This window comes from Cervus elaphus, chromosome 2 (genome assembly GCF_910594005.1).
Source record: "Cervus elaphus chromosome 2, mCerEla1.1, whole genome shotgun sequence".
NCBI lineage: Eukaryota > Metazoa > Chordata > Mammalia > Artiodactyla > Cervidae > Cervus > Cervus elaphus.
In genome coordinates, this window is record NC_057816.1 from 47,486,824 (window position 1) to 47,507,094 (window position 20,271).

A 20,271-nucleotide genomic window follows, 5' to 3' on the forward strand; every position below is an offset into this window, starting at 1 on the left:
AATAATGTTTTATGGGAATATTGGATAAAATGCTCACAATATATTACTGAGGGGAAACAAAAGGGGCCTGAAAAGCAGTGTGTACAGTACATGCTAATTGTATGGGAAACGTGTGTTTCTACACATGTGCATAGACAAAAAAGACAGTATACACAAAAATGCTGACAGTGGTTTTTCCTAGATGACAATTTATAGCAGTATATATACTCTGATAAACTCTGTTTTCTACAAAGTTAACATGTATACTTGATGACCAAAAAAAAAGTAGTCTAATCCAGACACATGCACCTCAAGGATATCACTATTAATTTATACCTTTTATTTTTTTTAACTTTTTATTTTATATTGGAGTATAGCCAGTTAACAGTATTGTGATAGTGGACAGGAAAGGGACTCAGCCATACATAAACATGTATCTGTATACACTCTGCTGTATTGAAATGGATAGCCAACAAGATCCTACTGTATAGGACAAGAAACTCTGCCTGAATGGGAGGGAAGTATGGAGGAGAATGGATACATGTATAATTTATACATTTTAAAAGAGCCCTTTATTTTCCATCTTTTCATTAATGATTTCTCTCATCTCTCAGATTTTGTTTTGTTTGTATGTGTGGCTTAAGTTTCTGATTTGTGGAACTGTTTTAAAGGCTCTTTGGAAATCTAAAATCATGCTCAGTTGTAGGTAGGTACATTCCTCAAAACCCCAGACACTATCAGGTTAGTCCAGCAATAGTGGAAAGCATGCTACGTTTCTTGCATGGTTATCTTTATTTTTTTAAAGTTTTTTTTAGATTAATTAATTTATTTTAATTGGAAGCTAATTACTTTACAGTATTGTAGTGGTTTTTGCCAAACATTGACATGAATCAGCCACAGGCGCACATGTGTTCCCCATCCAGACCCCCCTCCCACCTCCCTCCCCATCCCATCTCCCAGGGTCATCCCAGTGCACCAGCCCTGAGCGCCCTGTCTCATGCATCGAACCTGGACCTGTGATCCACTTCACATATGATAATATACACGTTTCAGTGCTACCCTCTCAAATCATCCCACCCTCACTTTCTCCCACAGAGTTCAAAAGACTGTTCTTTACATCTGTGTCTCTTTTTCTGTCTCACATATAGGGTCATCGTTACCATCTTTCTAAATTCCATATATATGCGTTAGTATACTGCATTGGTGTTTTTCTTTCTGACTTATTTCACTTTGTATAATAGGTTCCAGTTTCATCCACCTCATTAGAACTGATTCAAATGTATTCTTTTTAATGGCTGAGTAATATTCCATTGTGTATATGTACCACAACTTTCTTACCCATTCATCTGCTGATGGACATCTAGGTTGCTTCCATGTCCTGGCTATTGTAAACAGTGCTGCGATGAACATTGGGGTACACGTGTCTCTTTCAGATCTGGTTTCCTTGGTGTGTATGCCCAGCAGTGGGATTGCTGGTCATATGACAGTTCTATTTCCAGTTTTTTAAGGAATCTCCACACTGTTCTCCATTGTGGCTGTACTAGTTTGTATTCCCACCAACACTATAAGAGGGTTCCTTTTCCTTGGCACCCTCTCCAGCATTTATTGTTTGTAGACTTTTGGATAGCAGTTATTCTGACTGGCGTGAGATGGTACCTCATTATGGTTTTGATTTGCATTTCTCTGATAATAAGTGATGTTGAGCATCTTTTCATGTGTTCGTTAGCCATCTGTATGTCTTCTTTGGAGAAATGTCTGTTTAATTCTTTGGCAGCATGGTTATCTTTATTTTTCATGTTTCAGTGATTTTTTATTTTACCAATCTCCCTGATGTGGAAGTGAACATTACCTGTTTCTAATTCTTCAAATTTCCTGTGGAAATCTTACTTTTCATACTAGTTCCTGCCTTTCTTCTCTAGTGCCCATATGTGGTTGCTATTCCATTTTATAAATTGGGCAACTGAAGAATAGACTATTTGAGCTTACTCTGGGTAGGCTGTCAGATTTCATCATTTTGGATCACTTTTATGGAGCAGTTGCTCCCCTCGGACATATCCTGACATAGTTCCTTTCCACAATGTAGAAGCAGGTCAGGTGTATTTCCTTTTTTAAACTGGCTCCCAAGCTATTTTATTATATGCAACAGTCTTTTTCTTCTTATCCAAAAATCTTATCTACATATGCAAATTGAGTATTCAGCCAATTTTTAATGTATAATTGAAATTCCATATTCCATAGTGTTTTATTTTCACTAACACTATTATTTGCACTCAGTTAAATATGTAAATACTTATGGAACCTGAAGGTATTAGAACTTGCCATGTGTGTAACTAGAAATGTCTCCAGCAGACTAATAATCTATCTCTCAGCCTACAAAGGCCTAAATTAACAATGTAATCATAACAATTTATCAAGTTTAATTTTTATTCATTTTAATTTGTAGGCTTGAATCATCTTATTCACCATCTATTAAAGAATCAGAAAAAAAAAGGAAAGAGCTATTTTCAGTGTCCCCAGATCCACCAGATCATGGAAAAGAGTTGAACAAGGTATGGCAAATAAGGAGTTCGGTTCTTCCAGGCAGATCTGAAATCTTTGAATACAAAGGGGAAAAATCTTCCCTCTCACTCCCTTCTTCCTCCTGCTATTGATGTATTTTCTCCTAAGACAATAACCTACCACGCTGCTAATTCTGACACTTCTCAGTGTGAAGCCATAGGGAACACAAACTTCAGGTCATCACTCTGCTGCTGGGATGCTCCTCTTAGCAGGTGGAGGGCCTTGGGCTCTTTGAAAGGCAGCTGTTGGCAAGAGCGAGAGCTCAGCCAGGCACTCAGCCACAAGCCAGGGGCATAAGTGAGGAAGTTGCCTGTGCCAGTTGCTCAAGTTCCTGTTTCTAGGAAGGGGCTGGGCTAATTAGTCCTACCTCATAAGGTCATGGGGCTTCCCTGTGGCTCAGCTGGTAAAGAATCCGCCTGCAATGTGGGAGACCAGTGTTCGATTCCTGGGTTGGGAAGATCCCCTGGAGAAGGGAAAGGCTCCACTCCAGTATTCTGGCCTGGAGAATTCCATGGACTGTATAGTCCATGGGGTCGCAAAGAGTCAGACATGACTGAGTGACTTTCACTTCACTTCAGGACTAGTGCTATTCTGCTTATTTCTGTAGGAAATACAATAATGTAAAAGACAAGTCCCATCTCCTGAAAAATTGACTATGAGACAACTATTAAGTGTAGAAAAAGTTGTTATGAATTAATGAACATTTTTCTTATGCTTTTCACATAATCTCCTGGAACTAAGTTTACTGATATTTTAAAATATAATTTGTTAAACTATTCTTTACTGGAGACCCCAGTGAATACCTTAGAATAAAAGGTTGATTAAAGCCTCCCAAAGTGTAGTTATACTGTTCTTAACCTTATAGATTTAGGTAGAGTAATACAGCTTAGTGATAGATGTAATCTGCTGGTTCTGCCTAGTTTTGATATGGAGGTAGAGAATGCCAGGCACAAATCTCTGCACAGGCTCTGGGAGGCCTCTAGATGACGCATTGCTGTGCAGAAAAGCTAGCAAATAAATTGTGTATAAATAGCTATAGTTTCCAGGAAGTGTTTGGAGAGAGCATTTTCATTCTGTAATAAAACCAACAAGAGCCATATATTATGAATCTTGCAAGTATTTTATTTTTCTTTTTTCAATATAGAATGATTTTTAGTCACTAATTTTGTGATAAAATTGACATTTTTAATAAAGCCAAAAGTCATTTAGAGCTAGATAAATTAAGCTCATTTAAAGAGTTTTGAAGTATAGCATGCTTTAATATCTAAATGTTGTGAAAATAATAAAAAATAACATACTTCTTCTTCATGATAGTATATTCATTTTTTTCCCACATCTTAGAAGTACTATTTTAAGAGAACATGTTAAGCTACATCAGTTCAGTTCATTCACTCAGTCGTGTCCGACTCTTTGTGACCCCATGGACTCCAATATGCCAGGCTTCCCTGTCCATCACCATCTCCTGGAGCTTGCTCAAACTCATTTCCATGGAGTCAGCGATGCCATCCAACTGTTTCATCCTCTGTCGTCCCCTTCTCCTCCTGCCTTCAATCTTTCCCTGCATCAGGGTCTTTTCCAATGAATCAGTTCTTCGCATCAGATAGTCAAAGTATTGGAGTTTCAGCTTCAACATCAGTCCTTCCAGTGAATATTCAGGACTAATTTCCTTTAGGATGGACTGGTTGGATCTCCTTGCAGTCCAGGGGACTCTCAAGAGTCTTCTAACACCACAATTCAAAAGCATCAGTTCTTCAGTGCTCAGCTTTCTTTATAGTCCAATTCTCACATCCATACATGACTACTGGAAAAACCATAGCTTTGACTAGATCAACCTTTGTCAGCAAAGTAATGTCTCTGCTTTTTAATATGCTATCTAGGTTGGTCGTAGCTTTTCTTCCAAGAAGCTTCCAAGAAGCTTTTCTTCCAATTAAGCGTCTTTTAATTTCATGGCTGCAGTCACCATCTGCAGTGATCTGGAGCCCAAAAAATAAAGTCTGTCACATTTTCACTGTTTCCACATCTATTTGCCATGAAGTGATGGGACCAGATACCATAATCTTAGTTTTGGGGTTTTTTTTTTTTAGTTTTCTGAATGTTGAGTTTTAAGCCAATTTTTTCACTCTCCTCATTCTCTTTCATCAAGAGGCTCTTTAGTTCTTCTTCACTTTCTGCCATAAAGGTGGTGTCACCTGCGTATCTGAGATTATTGATATTTCTCCAGGCAATCTTGATTCCAGCGTGTGCTTCATCCTACCTGACATTTCACATGCTGTGCTCTGCATGTAAGTTAAATAAACAGGGAGACAATATACAGCCTTGACGTACTCCTTTACCAATTTGAAACCAGTCTGTTGTTCCATGACCAGTTCTAACTGTTGCTTCCTGGCCTACATACAGATTTCTCAGGAGGCAGGTCAGGTGGTCTGGTATTCCCATATCTTGAAGAATTTTCCACAGTTTGTTGTGATCCACATAGTCAAAGGCTTTGGCGTAGTCAATAAAGCAGAAGTAAATGTTTTTTCTGTAACTTTCTAGCTTTTTTGATGATCCAACGGATGTTGGCAATTTGATCTCTGGTTCCTCTGCCTTTTCTAAAACCAGCTTGAACATCTGGAAGTTCACTGTTCACGTACTATTGAAGCCTTGCTTGAAGAATTTTGAGCATTACTTTGCTAGTGTGTGAGATAAGTGCAATTGTGCAGTAGTTTGAACATTCTTGCATTGTCTTTCTTTGGGATTGGAATGAAAACTGACCTTTTCCAGTCCTGTGACCACTGCTGAGTTTTCCATATTTGCTGCCATATTGAGTGCAGCATTTAAACAGCATCATCTTTTAGGATTTGAAATAGCTCAACTCGAATTCCATCACCTCCACTAGCTTTGTTCGTAGTGATGCTTCCTAAGGCCCACTTGACTTCACATTCTAGGATGTCTGACTCTAGGTGAGTGATCACACCATTGTGGTTATCTGGGTCATGAAGATCTCTTTTGTATAGTTGTTCTGTGTATTCTTCATCACGGGGATGCAATCATAAAATCCAAATTGAGACACATTATAGAACAACCCCAGTGTTCATCAGATAAATTGTAAGGAAAAAAATTGGAGAGGGGAGATGGGAGACAAAAGGAGATGTGTGATGCTGTTCTGGGGTGACCGTGCTTGTACTCCAGCCTCCTAGTCTATGCTTCTGCTCTTACAACTGGGTAATTTAGACCCAGCCAGTTCCTTCCCTGAGAGTCTTTTTTTTTTCCATTTATTATTTTAAGTGATGGGGTTAGACCGTGTGATTGCTAAGGTTACATCCAACTCTGAAATTCTAAAAATGTTAATGTAAAGACTAGATCCAGGTGAGAGGTTGGTGGTATGAAGCCTGAGGCTGGACCACGTGCCTTCCTGACCTGAGCACTTTCCATGTTAGGGCATCCCTCTCTGGCTTGTTTTCAGTGTGGGGACCACATTCCAGGGCTCTGCCCGGACAGGTGACATGGCACGGTGTAATCAGACTGCCTGTTACCAGCAACGTGACTTAGGAACAGTCACATATCTTAATTTTCTATCTAATCTGGAAACTAGAGCTTGTGGGGATTAAGTAAGATGACGTATGTAGAGCATTTAGAGGACACACACGTGCACGCAGGCGCAAAGAGAGGCTTTAAAGTAGAGGAGCTGGTCTCCATGCGTGCACCACATTCAGATCTCAACTCAAACAGATAAAGTTAACAACATCCATCACACCTCTGATACAAATATAAATTTGATACTGCCTGGGTATTATATGATATTGAGGAATTGTTAATATTTTTAAGACATTATTCTGGGTATGTTTGAAGAGAGAGAGCAAACTCTTAATCTTTTAGAGATTATGTCTTGAAATTTTTAAAGATGAAATGAAAAATGGTTTTTGAAGTAAGTTCCCTGGTGTGAATTCATATAAATCTCTTTGTGCATGGCCCTTGCTTGACCTCCACCTTCCTTCTCATAGCGCACTGAGCCCCAGCCTCGTCAGGCTGCTTCTGGCTCACTGAGCGCACCCACCTCAACGCCTCTCTGGCTGCACTTGCTGCCTGGGGGCCCGTCCCCATCTCTCTCTTCCCTCGGGCTTCCGCTCACCCCTCCGTGTCAGTCCCAGGGAACCCTGTCCTGACACCCGAGGGCTGGAGTCAGCCCTGCTCCACCACAAGCCGCTGGTACTGGTCCTTCACCCTGTTGTAACTGTTTATTTTCCTGCCTCCCCTGATGGGCCGATTTTCTTTTTTTGAGAGCAGTAATTATGTCCTTTATCTCAGAATGTCAAGAATCAGAGACAGTGAATTAGAAACTGTGAGTGATTTCTAAGGGCCTCCCAAGATGGCTCAGTGGTAAAGAATCTGCCTGCAATGCAGGAGACGCAAGAGACATGGATTTGATCCCTGGGTCAGGAAGACCCCCTGGAGAAGGAAATGGCAACCGGCTCTGCTATTCTTGCCTGGGAAATTCCATGAACAGAGGAGCCTGGTGGGCTGTGGTCCGCAGGCGTGCAAATGATTTCTAGGAAGATGAGAGGAGGCTGAACTAAGACAGAGGTAGTAGGAATGAGAGCCAGAGGCAGGACTTAGGAGAGGCTGAAAGAGGAGGACATGATTTCCTACCTGACTTGATTTGGGAGGATGAAGGAGGGGAGGAGTCCAGGGTGATCCAGCGGTTTCTACCATGGGAGGTTTAGCGAGTGTTAAGAATATGAGATTCCACAGGTTAAGATAAGTGGGTGATGCTTTTTCGTGAACACATGAAGTTTGATATTTATTATAACATGATTCTGAAAAACACAGTGTTCAGTCACAAATAATACAGCACAATTTAGTCCAAAAAAAAGCATAGAATTTAGAGCCAACAGTCCTAAGCTCTATACCTCATTCTTCCAGGTTAATAGCTTTATGACTTTGAGCAAGTCCCTTCTCTGAGCCAACTTTTCCCTCCCTAAAAACTGGTTCGTCAGTCTCTGGGTGGTGGGTCCAGCACCCTTCCATGGCACCAAACCCAGAGTGGTGGTTTAATGGGTGTAAAGTAAGTCACATAAGACGCGTACGTTCCGCATCTGCTCCGCAGCACAATGCCACAGTCGGCGGGACGGTGTTGTGCGGTGAAAGCTTTGCTAGGAAGGCAGAGCTGAAGCGTTCTTACTGCACACACACAATTATTCATAAAGCCACAAAGGGACACAGAGAAACTTGTAGAGACAACTGTAATGAGTATTATGTCTGTGTCCAAACTCACCAGATTTTATCCTTGAACTCTGTGCAGCTTTTCGTATACCAAGTATGCGTCAGTGAAGCTGGGGGGAAAGTGCTAGATAATACATTCCCCACCTTCCCGTCAAAGTAGTCATCAAAGTGGTATCAGTAGTTGGTGATGACTTACATACAATAGGAAGTAGAAGTGAAAAAGAAATTTTGAAAGTGGAAGGAAAAAGTAAATGCATCATTATTGTAAGTATCTTTTTAATTCAGCATTGATCAGAAAAGGAGGGTAAGGTGCGGTCTGCCTAAGTTTAAGATAGGATAGAAAGAGAGCACATGGCCAGTGAACCCTTTCAGCTGCCTTCTGAAGGATTTGTTGCTGTTTTCTGGAAAATATCTGCTGCAGATAAGAAGTCATCTCTATCAGGAGGAAGAGTACCACAGCTCTGAGCAGGAAAGAATGAGGAATGAAATCTCTGACCTAACACAGGAGCTTCATCAGAAGGAGATCACTATAGCAACTGTCATGAAGAAAGCTGCCCTTCTGGAAAGACAGTTAAAAATGGAGTTAGAGATAAAAGAGAAAATGCTATCGAAACAACAGGTATGCCAGGGGCTGGAGCGCCCGTCCAGGTCACTCTTGTTTAGTGCAGAGAGTCACCTTCCTTATTGATTACTGAAAGCGTTCTATTTCTTCTACGGTTTCTGAGTCTAACAGCACAGAAATGCTTTGTGGGGTCACATAACACCTTGGTGAGATAACGCAGCGTCATCAACCAAAAACCAGGGAAGCAAGTGACAGCACAAGATAATTTCTGTAAATCTCATGCTGACGTTTTCCTGTGACCCATATTCTGATCACCCCCAACATCGTCAGCATGCAGTGGTCACAGATTGCTTCCTGAATTTGTTTTCCTTAGTTCTCGTCAATTAACATTTTTAACTTAAGAAGAGCTTTTACTCCAGCTTTTCGTGGACACTTCTCACTCCCATTTCATATCTTTATCTTACAATTTTGAAAAATGGATATTGAAAATGAAGATTAGTTCATATGCACTGAATATTCACTTAATGCATAGCATGGTTCATGGGAAAAAATAGTGATTATAACATTCTACTGTTCATATACTGCAAGTGACTTCTAAGTCTTCCCTTCCTTCTTCCTTCCCCTCCTATTTATTTTGAAATTCCCTCAATCCTGTGGTGGTGGTGGTGGTGGTTTAGTCACTTAGTCGTGTCCTACTCTTTGCGACCCCATGCACTGTAGCCCTCTAGGCTCCTCTGTCCATGGAATTCTCCAGGCAAGCATACTGGAGTGGGTTGCCGTTTCCTTCACCACCTCAATCCTGTACTCATTGTCAAATTGGTGACCTGCTGCTGAAAGTGTAGGGTTTCTCTGCATTATTACCCCAAATATAGTTTTGAGAACACCATTCAATAATTTTCTAGATCTATGACATTTACAGGGGCTTCCCTGGTGGCTCAGATGGTAAAGAATCTGCCTGCAATGCGAGAGACCCAGGTTTGATCCCTGGGTAGGGAAGATCCCCTGGAGAAGGGAATGGCAACCCACTCTAGTATTCTTGCCTGGAGAATTCCATGGACAGAGGAACCTGGTGGGCTACAGTCCATGCAAAAAGTCAGTAACAGGGCTATTTAAATCCTCTGTATTGTAAAAATAAGAAAAGATTCTGGCTTTGCCCTGTTATAAGCCTTAAACTGTGATTAACCTGTAAAATACACAGGAGAACTACATAGATGGGATGATAGCATTGGCTGCACTGTATAGGAAATGATATTTTACAGGTGTTAACAGTGATCTAGGTAGTTGGATTATGAATGGTTTTTATTTTAACCTTTATACTCTTCTATATTTTTACTTTGTCAAAGAGAATATATTTTGTAATTTACAAAAGTAAATCTTTTTAAAGAAAGTGCTTTATGTAGAAATGAACCCTAGATAAATAAGAGGGCAGACGCTGTGTTTAAGTACTTTCAAGTAGAAGAAATTAGGGAGAAAATAAATTAGGAGACAAAATTAAGTAGTCACAAAAAAGAAGGAAATTTGGTAGGAGTATCAGGAAGAACAAAACTAAACAAGAAATCGTATTTGCATGTTGTAAAAATTAATCGGGTAATGAAGAAACTTAATGGACAGTGTTATTCAAGCATGTTTTTAAAATTGTGATTTTTTTTTTTCTGGTGGTAACTTGCATACCATAAAAAAATAGAAGTGAGAAATGGAATTTGGGAATGGGAAAGGGTAATCAGTCAGTATAGTTTGTTTTTAATTTGGCAGCAGTCAGGAAAGGAGGGTCCAGTGGGGCCTGCCAAAGATCAGAGAACTGAACGAGAATACCCAATGTGACAAGCCTGCCTAACTAAGTGTCTCCCCTTGCTACTCTTGGAAAATATTTATATTAGCAAAGCAAAGTTAATTTTCATAGAATTGTAGGCTCTTATTTCGAATTTTACACTTACTTTTAACTACTAATCTCCTTTCAGATGTCGGATACGAGGTACAGAGCTGTCAGGACTGAAAACGCACACCTGAAAGGCATGATGGGAGACTTGGACCCCGGACGGTACATGGTAATGTGCTGATGCCGCTCAGTAGCTTGAACAGAGAGCTTGCCTCCTTGGCCAGATGCTGTTTACTGAACGCCTTCCACCTGTCAGGCCTGTAGAAGTCGGGCTGACAAAGTATCTCACACTTGGATGGAATTTACTTTTATCTTGCAGGCTGGAACATTTGAATTTCTGGTTTTCTCCTTGTCCTTTTCTTGAATTGGGCTCAATTTAAATTATTTCCTCAAACATATATAACTGTCCTTGCCTTTGCGTCTGGTCTCCTACACCCTGCATGGCCTGACTCCTGTCAGTTCTGCTTGATGACGTGCTGAGACTCCAGTCAAAACAGATAGTCCCAGCCGCACTTGGGCCAATGTGTTTCATAGCGTGTCACTCCCCCGCCCCAGATGGTGAACAAGGACTGAATGGTGCCTTGTTAACGTATCACCAATACCTCCCAGCATCAGGGCTACAGACCGTTGGTTGAATAAAAAGAAGAATGGGTGAGTGAACAATTGAGATCTGACCTTGTGGTTTTTAACTGGTGTCTTTACAGGCTTACACAAGACAGCTTAAACAGGTTATGTGCCTTTCTTTTCAGTTGTTTAATACAACAGTTGAGGTTTGGTTTTTTACATGTAAAACAGGAGAACGTTTATTTATTGAACTAATAAAATATCATAGTATCATTTATTTGTTCTGAGTAAAAATTCTGAGATAAAATAATTTTCTGCGAATGCAGGGGACCTGAGTTGCTTAACCTGGCCTCAGATTCCTCACCGTAGAGTGATAAATTTGGATTAGGCATTCTCCATGGTCCTTTCTTAAGTCAGGATGCTGTATTTCTTTCTTTGTTAGTATTTTTATTTTTAATTTTTAATTGAAGTAGAGTTGGTTTACAGTATTATGTAAGTTACAGGTATACTACTTGGTGATTCACAGTTTTTAAGGTTATTCTCTATTTATAGTTATTATAAAATATTGGCTATACTCCTGTGTTGTATGATATATCCTCAGAATTTATTTTATACATAATAATTTGTACCTCTTAATTCCCTCCTGCTCTCTCTATATCTGTGCATCTTTCTTTTTTGTTATATTCACTATTTGTTATATTTTTTATATTATACATAGAAGTGGTGTCATACAGTCTTGTCTTTCTCTGACTTATTTCATTTTGCACAATACCCTTCAAGTCCATCCATGTTGTTGCACATGGCAAAATTTAATTCTTTTTATGGCTAAGTAGTATTCCATTGTGTGTGTGTGTGTGTGTGTACGTACCACATCATCTTTATCTATTCACCTGTTGATGGACACTTAGGTTACTTCCATATCTTGGCAATTGTAAATAATGTTGCTGTGAACATGGGGGTGTATGTATTTTTTGAACCATGTTTTTGTTTTTTTTCAGATACTTATATACCCATGAGTGAAATTGCTGGGTCATCTGATAGTTCTATCTTTAGTTTTCTGAGAAACTTCTTTACTGTTTTCCACAGTGGCTGCACCAATTTGCATTCCCATCAGCAGTGTATGAGGGTTTCCTTTTCTCCACGTTCTCACCAGCATTTGTTGTTTGTATTCTTTTTGATGGTAGCCATTCTGACAGGTGTGAGGTGACAATCTCATTGTGGTTTTAATTCACATTTCTCTGATGATTAAGAATGTTGAGCAATGTTTCATGTGCCTGTTGGCCATCTGAATGTTCTCCTTGGAAAAATATCTATTCAGTTTTTCTATTTTTTAACTGGGTTGTTTGTTTTTCTGATGTTGAGTGTATGAGATGTTTACATACTTTTGATATTAACCCCTGTTGACCATATCATTTGCAAATATTTTCTTGCATTCAGTAGGTTGTCTTTTCAATTTGTCATTAGTTTCCTTTTAATTAGGTCCAATTTGTTTATTTTTGCTTTTATTTGCTTTGCTTCAGGAGATAGATGCAAAAAATATTACTACAATTTGCATCAAAATGTTCTGTCTGTGATGATGCTGTATTTCTGTGATAGTATGTCCTTAATTCTCCTAATAGTCCATAATCTAGCCTCAAAGAATAGAATCATTCTGGAAGCTTTCTGCATTCTTCTTTGCACCTTGTTATGGATCCTGTGTTTGGAGTATGTGCTGTGCTATGCTTAGTCATCTAGTTGTGTCTGACTGTTTGGACCCCATGGACTGTAGCTCATCAGGCTCCTCTGTCCATGGGATTCTCCAGGCAGGAACACTGGAGTGGGTTGCCATGCCCTCCTCCAGGGGATCTTCCCAACCCAGGGATCAAACCCAAGTCTCCCACATTGCAGGCAGATTCTTTACCATCTTGAGCCACCAGGGAAGCCCCATTGGAGTATAGATAAAAATAAGGTATGTGTGATTTCCCTGTCAGTTACAGAAAGTCTGTGTGATGCAAGGACTGTTTTTCCTAAACTGTATAACAAAAAAGTTAAATTGGATTATGCCTTCATCTATGTCTTTTCTCTCTCTCTCTCTCTCTCTCAAAAAAAAGTGGTTTTTGTGTTATTTTTTAAAATTTCAGTCTGAATGTCTTTAGTTGTGCATTCTGCTTCACTACAGGCCCCACTAAGCCTGCTTCACTCTGACCCCTATCGGCATTTGGCTCTGTTTGTTTATTTGTTTTCAATTTTTCAAGAAATAAAACACAGAAAGATGTGTAAATAAGCAGCTAATTATCCCCATGTCCATCCCCAATCCCAGTTTGGACTCCAGAAATACTCAATGCTAACCAACTAGTGTATTGCATTCTATAAAATGTTTTCCTTGCTTGTGCAAACACTTAGATGGGATGAGTTGAGTGTTCTTTTACAGAAATACATGTATAATATTTACTTTGGGCCTTCCCTGGTGGCTCAGTGGTAAAGGATCCGCCTGCCAGTGCAGGAGATGTAAAAGACTCAGGTCTGACTTCTAGGTTGGGAAGATCCCCTGGAGGAGGGCATGGCACCCACTCCAGTGTTCTTGCCTGGAGAATCCCATGGATAGGGGAGCCTCGCAGGCTACAGTCCATGGGGTCACAAAAGAGATAGACCAAGTGATTAGATGATGACAGTAATGTTAGATGATGACAGTAACACATGACTAAGTAATTAGATGATTACAATAACAACAATATATACATTATTCTAAACTGCCTTTTGACTATATATCATGGATATCTCTACAAGTCAGTAGAGAAACATCTTTTAATTTTTCTTAATTTCTCAGAAAAAAACATATATACTCATGTAAAATGCATATAAATTTTAATGAACTGAAGCACAACTCCTATACCAGTGATTTCAGAGTTGTCACTTTTTCTCTTGTTTCTCCCCTTCCCTCCATTTCTCCAGCCACCTCATAACCGATCCATTAGATAACACATTAACTCTTCGGTATGCATCGTTTTATGTTTTTCATGTGTGTGTGTGTGTGTGTGTGTAGTCATATACCTATTCAGGGGTTTTAACTTTTTTAAAAAATGGATTGCTAAAATTAACACACAGAAATCCCTTGCATTCCTATATACTAACAATGAAAAAACAGAACGAGAAATTAAGGAAACAATACCATTCACCATTGCAACAAAAAGAATAAAATACTTAGGAGTATATCTACCTAAAGAAACAAAAGACCTATACATAGAAAACTATAAAACACTGATGAAAGAAATCAAAGAGGACACAAAAAGATGGAGAAACATACCGTGTTCATGGATTGGAAGAATCAATATTGTCAAAATGGCTATTCTACCCAAAGCAATCGATACATTCAATGCAATCCCTATCAAGCTACCAACGGTATTTTTCACAGAACTAGACCAAAGAATTTCACAATTTGTATGGAAATACAAAAAACCTCGAATAGCCAAAGTAATCTTGAGAAGGAAGAATGGAACTGGAGGAATCAACCTGCCTGACTTCAGACTCTACTACAAAGCCACAGTCATCAAGACAGTATGGTACTGGCACAAAGACAGAAATAGAGATCAATGGAACAGAATAGAAAGCCCAGAGATAAATCCACGAACCTATGGACACCTTATCTTTGACAAAGGAGGCAAGGATATACAATGGAAAAAAGACAACCTCTTTAACAAGTGGTGCTGGAAAAACTGGTCAACCACTTGTAAAAGAATGAAACTAGAACACTTTCTAACACCATACACAAAAATAAACTCAAAATGGATTAAAGATCTAAATGTAAGACCAGAAACTATAAAACTCCTAGAGGAGAACATAGGCAAAAAACTCTCCGACATAAATCACAGCAAGATCCTCTATGACCCACCTCCCAGAATATTGGAAATAAAAGCAAAACTAAACAAATGGGACCTATGGAAACTTAAAAGCTTTTGCACTACAAAGGAAACTATAAGTAAGGTGAAAAGACAGCCCTCAGAATGGGAGAAAATAATAGCAAATGAAGAAACAGACAAAGGATTAATCTCAAAAATATCCAAGCAACTCTTGAAGCTCAATTCCAGAAAAATAAATGACCCAATCAAAAAATGGGCCAAAGAACTAAACAGACATTTCTCCAAAGAAGACATACAGATGGCTAACGAACACATGAAAACATGCTCAACATCACTCATTATCAGAGAAATGCAAATCAAAACCACAATGAGGTACCATTACACGCCAGTCAGGATGGCTGCTATCCAAAAGTCTACAAGCAATAAATGCTGGAGAGGGTGTGGAGAAAAGGGAACCCTCTTACACTGTTGGTGGGAATGCAAACTAGTACAGCCGCTATGGAAAACAGTGTGGAGATTTATTTAAAAACTGGAAATAGAACTGCCATATGACCCAGCAATCCCACTCCTGGGCATACACACTGAGGAAACCAGATCTGAAAGAGACACGTGCACCCCAATGTTCATCGCAGCACTGTTTATAATAGCCAGGACATGGAAGCAACCTAGATGCCCATCAGCAGATGAATGGATAAGGAAGCTGTGGTACATATACACCATGGAATATTACTCAGCCATTAAAAAGAATTCATTTGAACCAGTCCTAATGAGATGGATGAAGCTGGAGCCCCTTATACAGAGTGAAGTAAGCCAGAAAGATAAAGAACATTACAGCATACTAACACATATATATGGAATTTAGAAAGATGGTAACGATAACCCTGTATGCAAAACAGAAAAAGAGACACAGAAATACAGAACAGACTTTTGAACTCTGTGGGAGAATGTGAGGGTGGGATATTTCAAAAGAACAGCATGTATACTATCTATGGTGAAACAGATCAGCAGCCCAGGTGGGATGCATGAGACAAGTGCTCCGGCCTGGTGCACTGGGAAGACCCAGAGGAACTGGGTGGAGAGGGAGGTGGGAGGGGGGATCGGGATGGGGAATACGTGTAAATCCATGGCTGATTCATATCAATGTATGACAAAACCCACTGAAATGTTGTGAAGTAATTAGCCTCCAACTAATAAAAAAAAATAAAAATAAAAAAATAATAAAAAAAATAAAGGGATATGCACATAAAAAAAAAATGGATTGCATTTTGTACACTTCTCTGTGTTCTTTATCCTTTGTAAATCCTTATAAATCAGCAGGTTTAGGTCTTATCTGATTATATATAGTAGCTTAAGAATATCCCATGATGTGAACATATCAAAAATTATTCAGCTATTTTTCCAGAATTACAATTGATCCTTGAACAACACAGGGGTTAGGGGTACTGACTCCATGCAGTCAAAAGTCTGCAGCTAACTTTACAGCCAGCCTTCTTCCACATCTGAGGATTCAACCAATTGCGGACGTGTGGTGCTATGGTGCATATTTAGGAAAAATGAAAAAAATACGTGTACAAATCCACACAGTTCAAACTCGTTGTTCAGGGGTTAACTGTAATTCATTCATAATTAACAACTCTATGTTTAGATTTTTACACAGACACAGTACTGTGAAAAACATCCCTGTCCATACATCTTGGAATAGCTTCCTGAGAATGGAATTGCTGATTCAAACAATATGTATGTTTTAATTTTAAAATGTTTGTTGTCAAATCATATTTCTACCATCTCTATATGAGAGTAACCTTTTCTTTTCATCCTTACTGACAATAGGTGTTATTGCTCTTTTAAATTTTTGCTGGTCTGATGGGTGTAAAGTGATTTCTCAATAGTCCTTTAATTTGCATTCCCCTGACTTGCAGAGGGCATATTTTTGCATATTTATTGGTAATGTACTATGACTTAGTTATATTCTTTGATCTTTTTTCTTGGGCAAAGCTGAAACTCATTTTCTTTGGGCTTTCTTTTTTTCATGTTAGTTTGTAACAGCATTTTTCTAATTTGTTGTTTCTAACTTTTATATCTTTTGTCATGTGAAATGTTTTAAACTTTTATTTATCAAACATGTACAATTTTTTGTTTATATCTCCTGAATTTCCTTCCTTGTGTAACATGGTTCTTCTAACTTCTGGACAATATGTATAATTTCTTCAAAGATTTTTATATTTTTCATCTAAATCTTTAATTAATTTGAATTACACTTTTGCATGTAGTATAAAATAGGAATCCAATTAAAGATTTTTATAATAAATGTTAAGCTCAGTTAATCCAGTTTCTCCTGATAATTTCCTGTTGGATTCAATTTGGGATTGAATTAAGCTTATATATTATCTTTGAAAGAACTGGCATTTTTATAATAGTAAATTTCCCTATCCAGTAATATGGCATGGCTTTCTATTTCTTCATCTCTTATTTTATGCTTTTCAATAAGACCTTACAATTTTCTTCATATAGTTTCTGTGCCTTTCTTTTTAAATTTATTCTCAAGTATTTTATAATTCTTGTCACTATTGTAAGTGGAATATTTTCCTTTTTCCATATTCAAAAACTTACTGTTAATATAGAAAAAAAGCCAAACTATCTTTTAATTCTAGTAGGCTTTTTAGAGGTTCTTAAGTGTTTTGAGATATGCAGTTGTATCAACAAAAATAGTTGTATCTCTTCTACTGCTCATGTCAGTAATTTTTGTCATATTGAACTTGCTGAAACTTCCAAGAGAATATTAAGTAGTCATAGTGATTATTGGCAAATTTGTCTAATTTCTGATTTTAGGTGAAACCGTTTCAGAGTTTTACTATTTAGGATAATATTCTTGATTTATGGTCTTTATTATGTCTTTCTATTCCTGAATTACTTAGAGTTTTTAAGATTTGCTTCTGTTTTTTTTTTTTCGGCTCGCAGGGCACGCGCGGACCAGCCGGGCGGCCCGGGCGGCCTGCTTCTGTTTTATCAAATGCCCTTTCAACATATGTGACATCATGTAGTTTTTGTCCATTAGTTTTTTGATGCGTAAATACACTGTGATTGATAGATTTCCTGATATTGATCCACCTTTAAATTCCTGGAATAAACCTTTCTGATTATTATATTCATTTTCGAGTGGTGTCATTAACAAACTGCCACAAACTTAGTGTCTTAAGACAATAGAAACTTACTGTTGTATAGTCTGGAAGCTAGAAGTCTAAAATCAAGGTGTCAATAGGACTATGAAAAGAAAAAGAAAGTGAATTAGCTCAGTTGTGTCCAACTCTTTGCAACCCCATGGGCTGTAGCCTACCATGCTCCTCTATCCATGGGATTTTCCAGGCAAGAGTACTGGAGTGGGTTGCCTTTTCCTTCTCCAGAGGATCTTCCTGACCCAGGGATTGAACCCGGGTCTCCCTCATTGTAGGCAGATGCTTTACCGTCTGAGCCACCAGGGAAGTCTCAATAGGACTATGCTCCCCCTGAAATCTTTGGAGGAGAATTCACCCTTGCCTCTTTATAGCCTCTAGTGATTTGCTGACAATCTTTGCCAGTCCTTGGCTTGTAAATGCATTGCTGCAATGCCCTGTCTTCACATGGCCATCTTTCTGTTTGTTTCTTTATACCATCTTCCCTCTATGTATGTCTATTCTGGTGTCCAAATTTCCCCTTTTAATAGAATCCCTGTCATATTGCATTAGAGTCCACCTTAATGACCTCATTCTTTATTTGGTTACCTCTGTAAAGATCCTATTTACAAATAAGATCACATTCTAAGGTAACAATAATGGCTGGGACTTCAACATATAACAGTCATACTCTTAACAGTTTTGATATATTACTGCCTTCTATGTGGTAATATTTTACTTAGAAATTAAGATTTGTGTGTGTAAATGAGATTTGTATATAGTTCTCTTTTTTCTGGCTTGTTATACAGTTATTTTGGCTTTATAATATAAGTAGGGAGTATTCTGTTTTTTTAAGTGGTCTGCCATAGTTTAAATAATGTTGGAGTTACAGGACTTTAAAGGTTAGAAGGAACTTAGCTATGAAACCGTCTTGATATTGAACCAGTGAAGATAAACCAAGATGGAAAAGAATATAAAGGAGAATGTGTGTATATATATATATATATATAGATAGGTAGATACCACTCCAAGATGGTGGAGTAAAAGGACATGTGCTCATCTCTCCTGCAAGATTCCAAAATTACAACTCACTTTTGAACAACCATCAACAGGAGGATGTTGGATCCCACCAAAAAAAGATACCCCATGTCCAAGGGCAAAGGAGAAGTACCAGCAAGATGGTAGGAGGGGTGAAATCACCTATACAATCAAACTCCAACCCACCAGAGATGCTCGGAAGGCTCAAACAAAACCTTGTGCACACCAGGAGACCCCACAGAGACTGAGCCAGACCTGCCTCTGAGTGTTTGAGTGTGTCCTGTGGAGTTTTGGATCGTCAGTGGCCTGCCGCAGGGGCAGGGGCTCTGGGTGCAGCAGACCTGGGTGAGAGACAAGCCCTCTTGGAGGTCGCCATTAACCCCACCATAGAGCCGCCAGAACTTTCAGAGGACACACGGCACAAACAAAACTTTGTGCAAACCAGGACCCAGGAGGAAGAGCAGTAACCCCACAAGAGACTGACCCAGACTTGCCTGTGAGTGTCCAGGAGTCTCCGGCCTGCTGCAGGGTCGGGGGTACTGAGTGCGGCAGTGTGTGTAAGGGAACATTTGAAGGAGGTTGCCATTTTCTTCATTACCTCCACCATAGTTTGGTCTCAGGTCAAACAACAGGGAGGGAACACAGTCCCACCCATCAACAGAAAATTGGATTACAGATTTACTGAGCATGGCCCCGCCCATCAGGACAAGACCCAGTTTCCCCCTCAGTCAGTCTCTCCCATCAGGAAGGTCCCATAAGCCTCTTATCCTTCTCCATCAGAGGGCAGACAGACTGAAAACCACAATCACAGAAAACTAATCAAACTGATCACATGAACCACAGCCTTGTCCAACTCAATGAATCTATGAGCCATGCCGTCTAGGCCACCAAAGATGGAGGGGTCACGGTGGAGAGTTCTGACAAAATGTGGCCCACTGGAGAAGGGAATGGCAAACCACTTCAGTATTCTTGCCTTGAGAACCCCATGAACAGTATGAAAAGGCAAAAAGATATGACACTGAACGATGAGCTCCCCAGCTTGGGAGTTGCCCAGTAAGTTACTGGAGAAGAGTGGAGAAATAACTCCAGAAAGAATGAAGGGATGGGGCCAAAGCAAAAGCAACACCCACTTGTGGATGTGACAGGTGATGGAAGTAAAGTCTGATGCTGTAAAGAGCAATATTGCATAGGAACCTGGAGTGTTAGTTTCCTGGAACAAGGTAAATTGGAAGAGGTCAAACAGGAGATGACAAGAGTGAACATCAACATTTTAGGAATCAGTGAACTAAAATGGACTGGAATGGGTGAATTTAACTCAGATGACCATTATATCTACTACTGTGTGCAAGAATCCCTTAGAAGAAATGCAGTTGGCAGCATAGTCAACAGAAGAGTCCAAAATGCAGTACTTGGATGCAATCTCAAAAACGACAGAATGATCTCTGTTTGTTTCCAAGGCAAACCATTGAATATCATAGTAATCCAAGTCTATGCCCTGACCAGTAA

At 39.2% G+C, this 20,271-nt stretch overlaps 1 protein-coding gene across 2 annotated transcripts in view; it reads left to right on the forward strand.

The window, feature by feature from the left end:
• Positions 1-20,271, forward strand: part of DEUP1 (deuterosome assembly protein 1) — a 107,160-nt gene that overhangs the window by 48,381 nt on the left and 38,508 nt on the right. For both annotated transcript variants that reach the window (XM_043876839.1, XM_043876847.1), the window contains exons 9-11: positions 2,423-2,528; positions 8,162-8,359; positions 10,261-10,347. In XM_043876839.1, the coding sequence (XP_043732774.1) occupies positions 2,423-2,528; positions 8,162-8,359; positions 10,261-10,347 (391 nt within the window). The remainder of the gene's footprint in view (positions 1-2,422; positions 2,529-8,161; positions 8,360-10,260; positions 10,348-20,271) is intronic.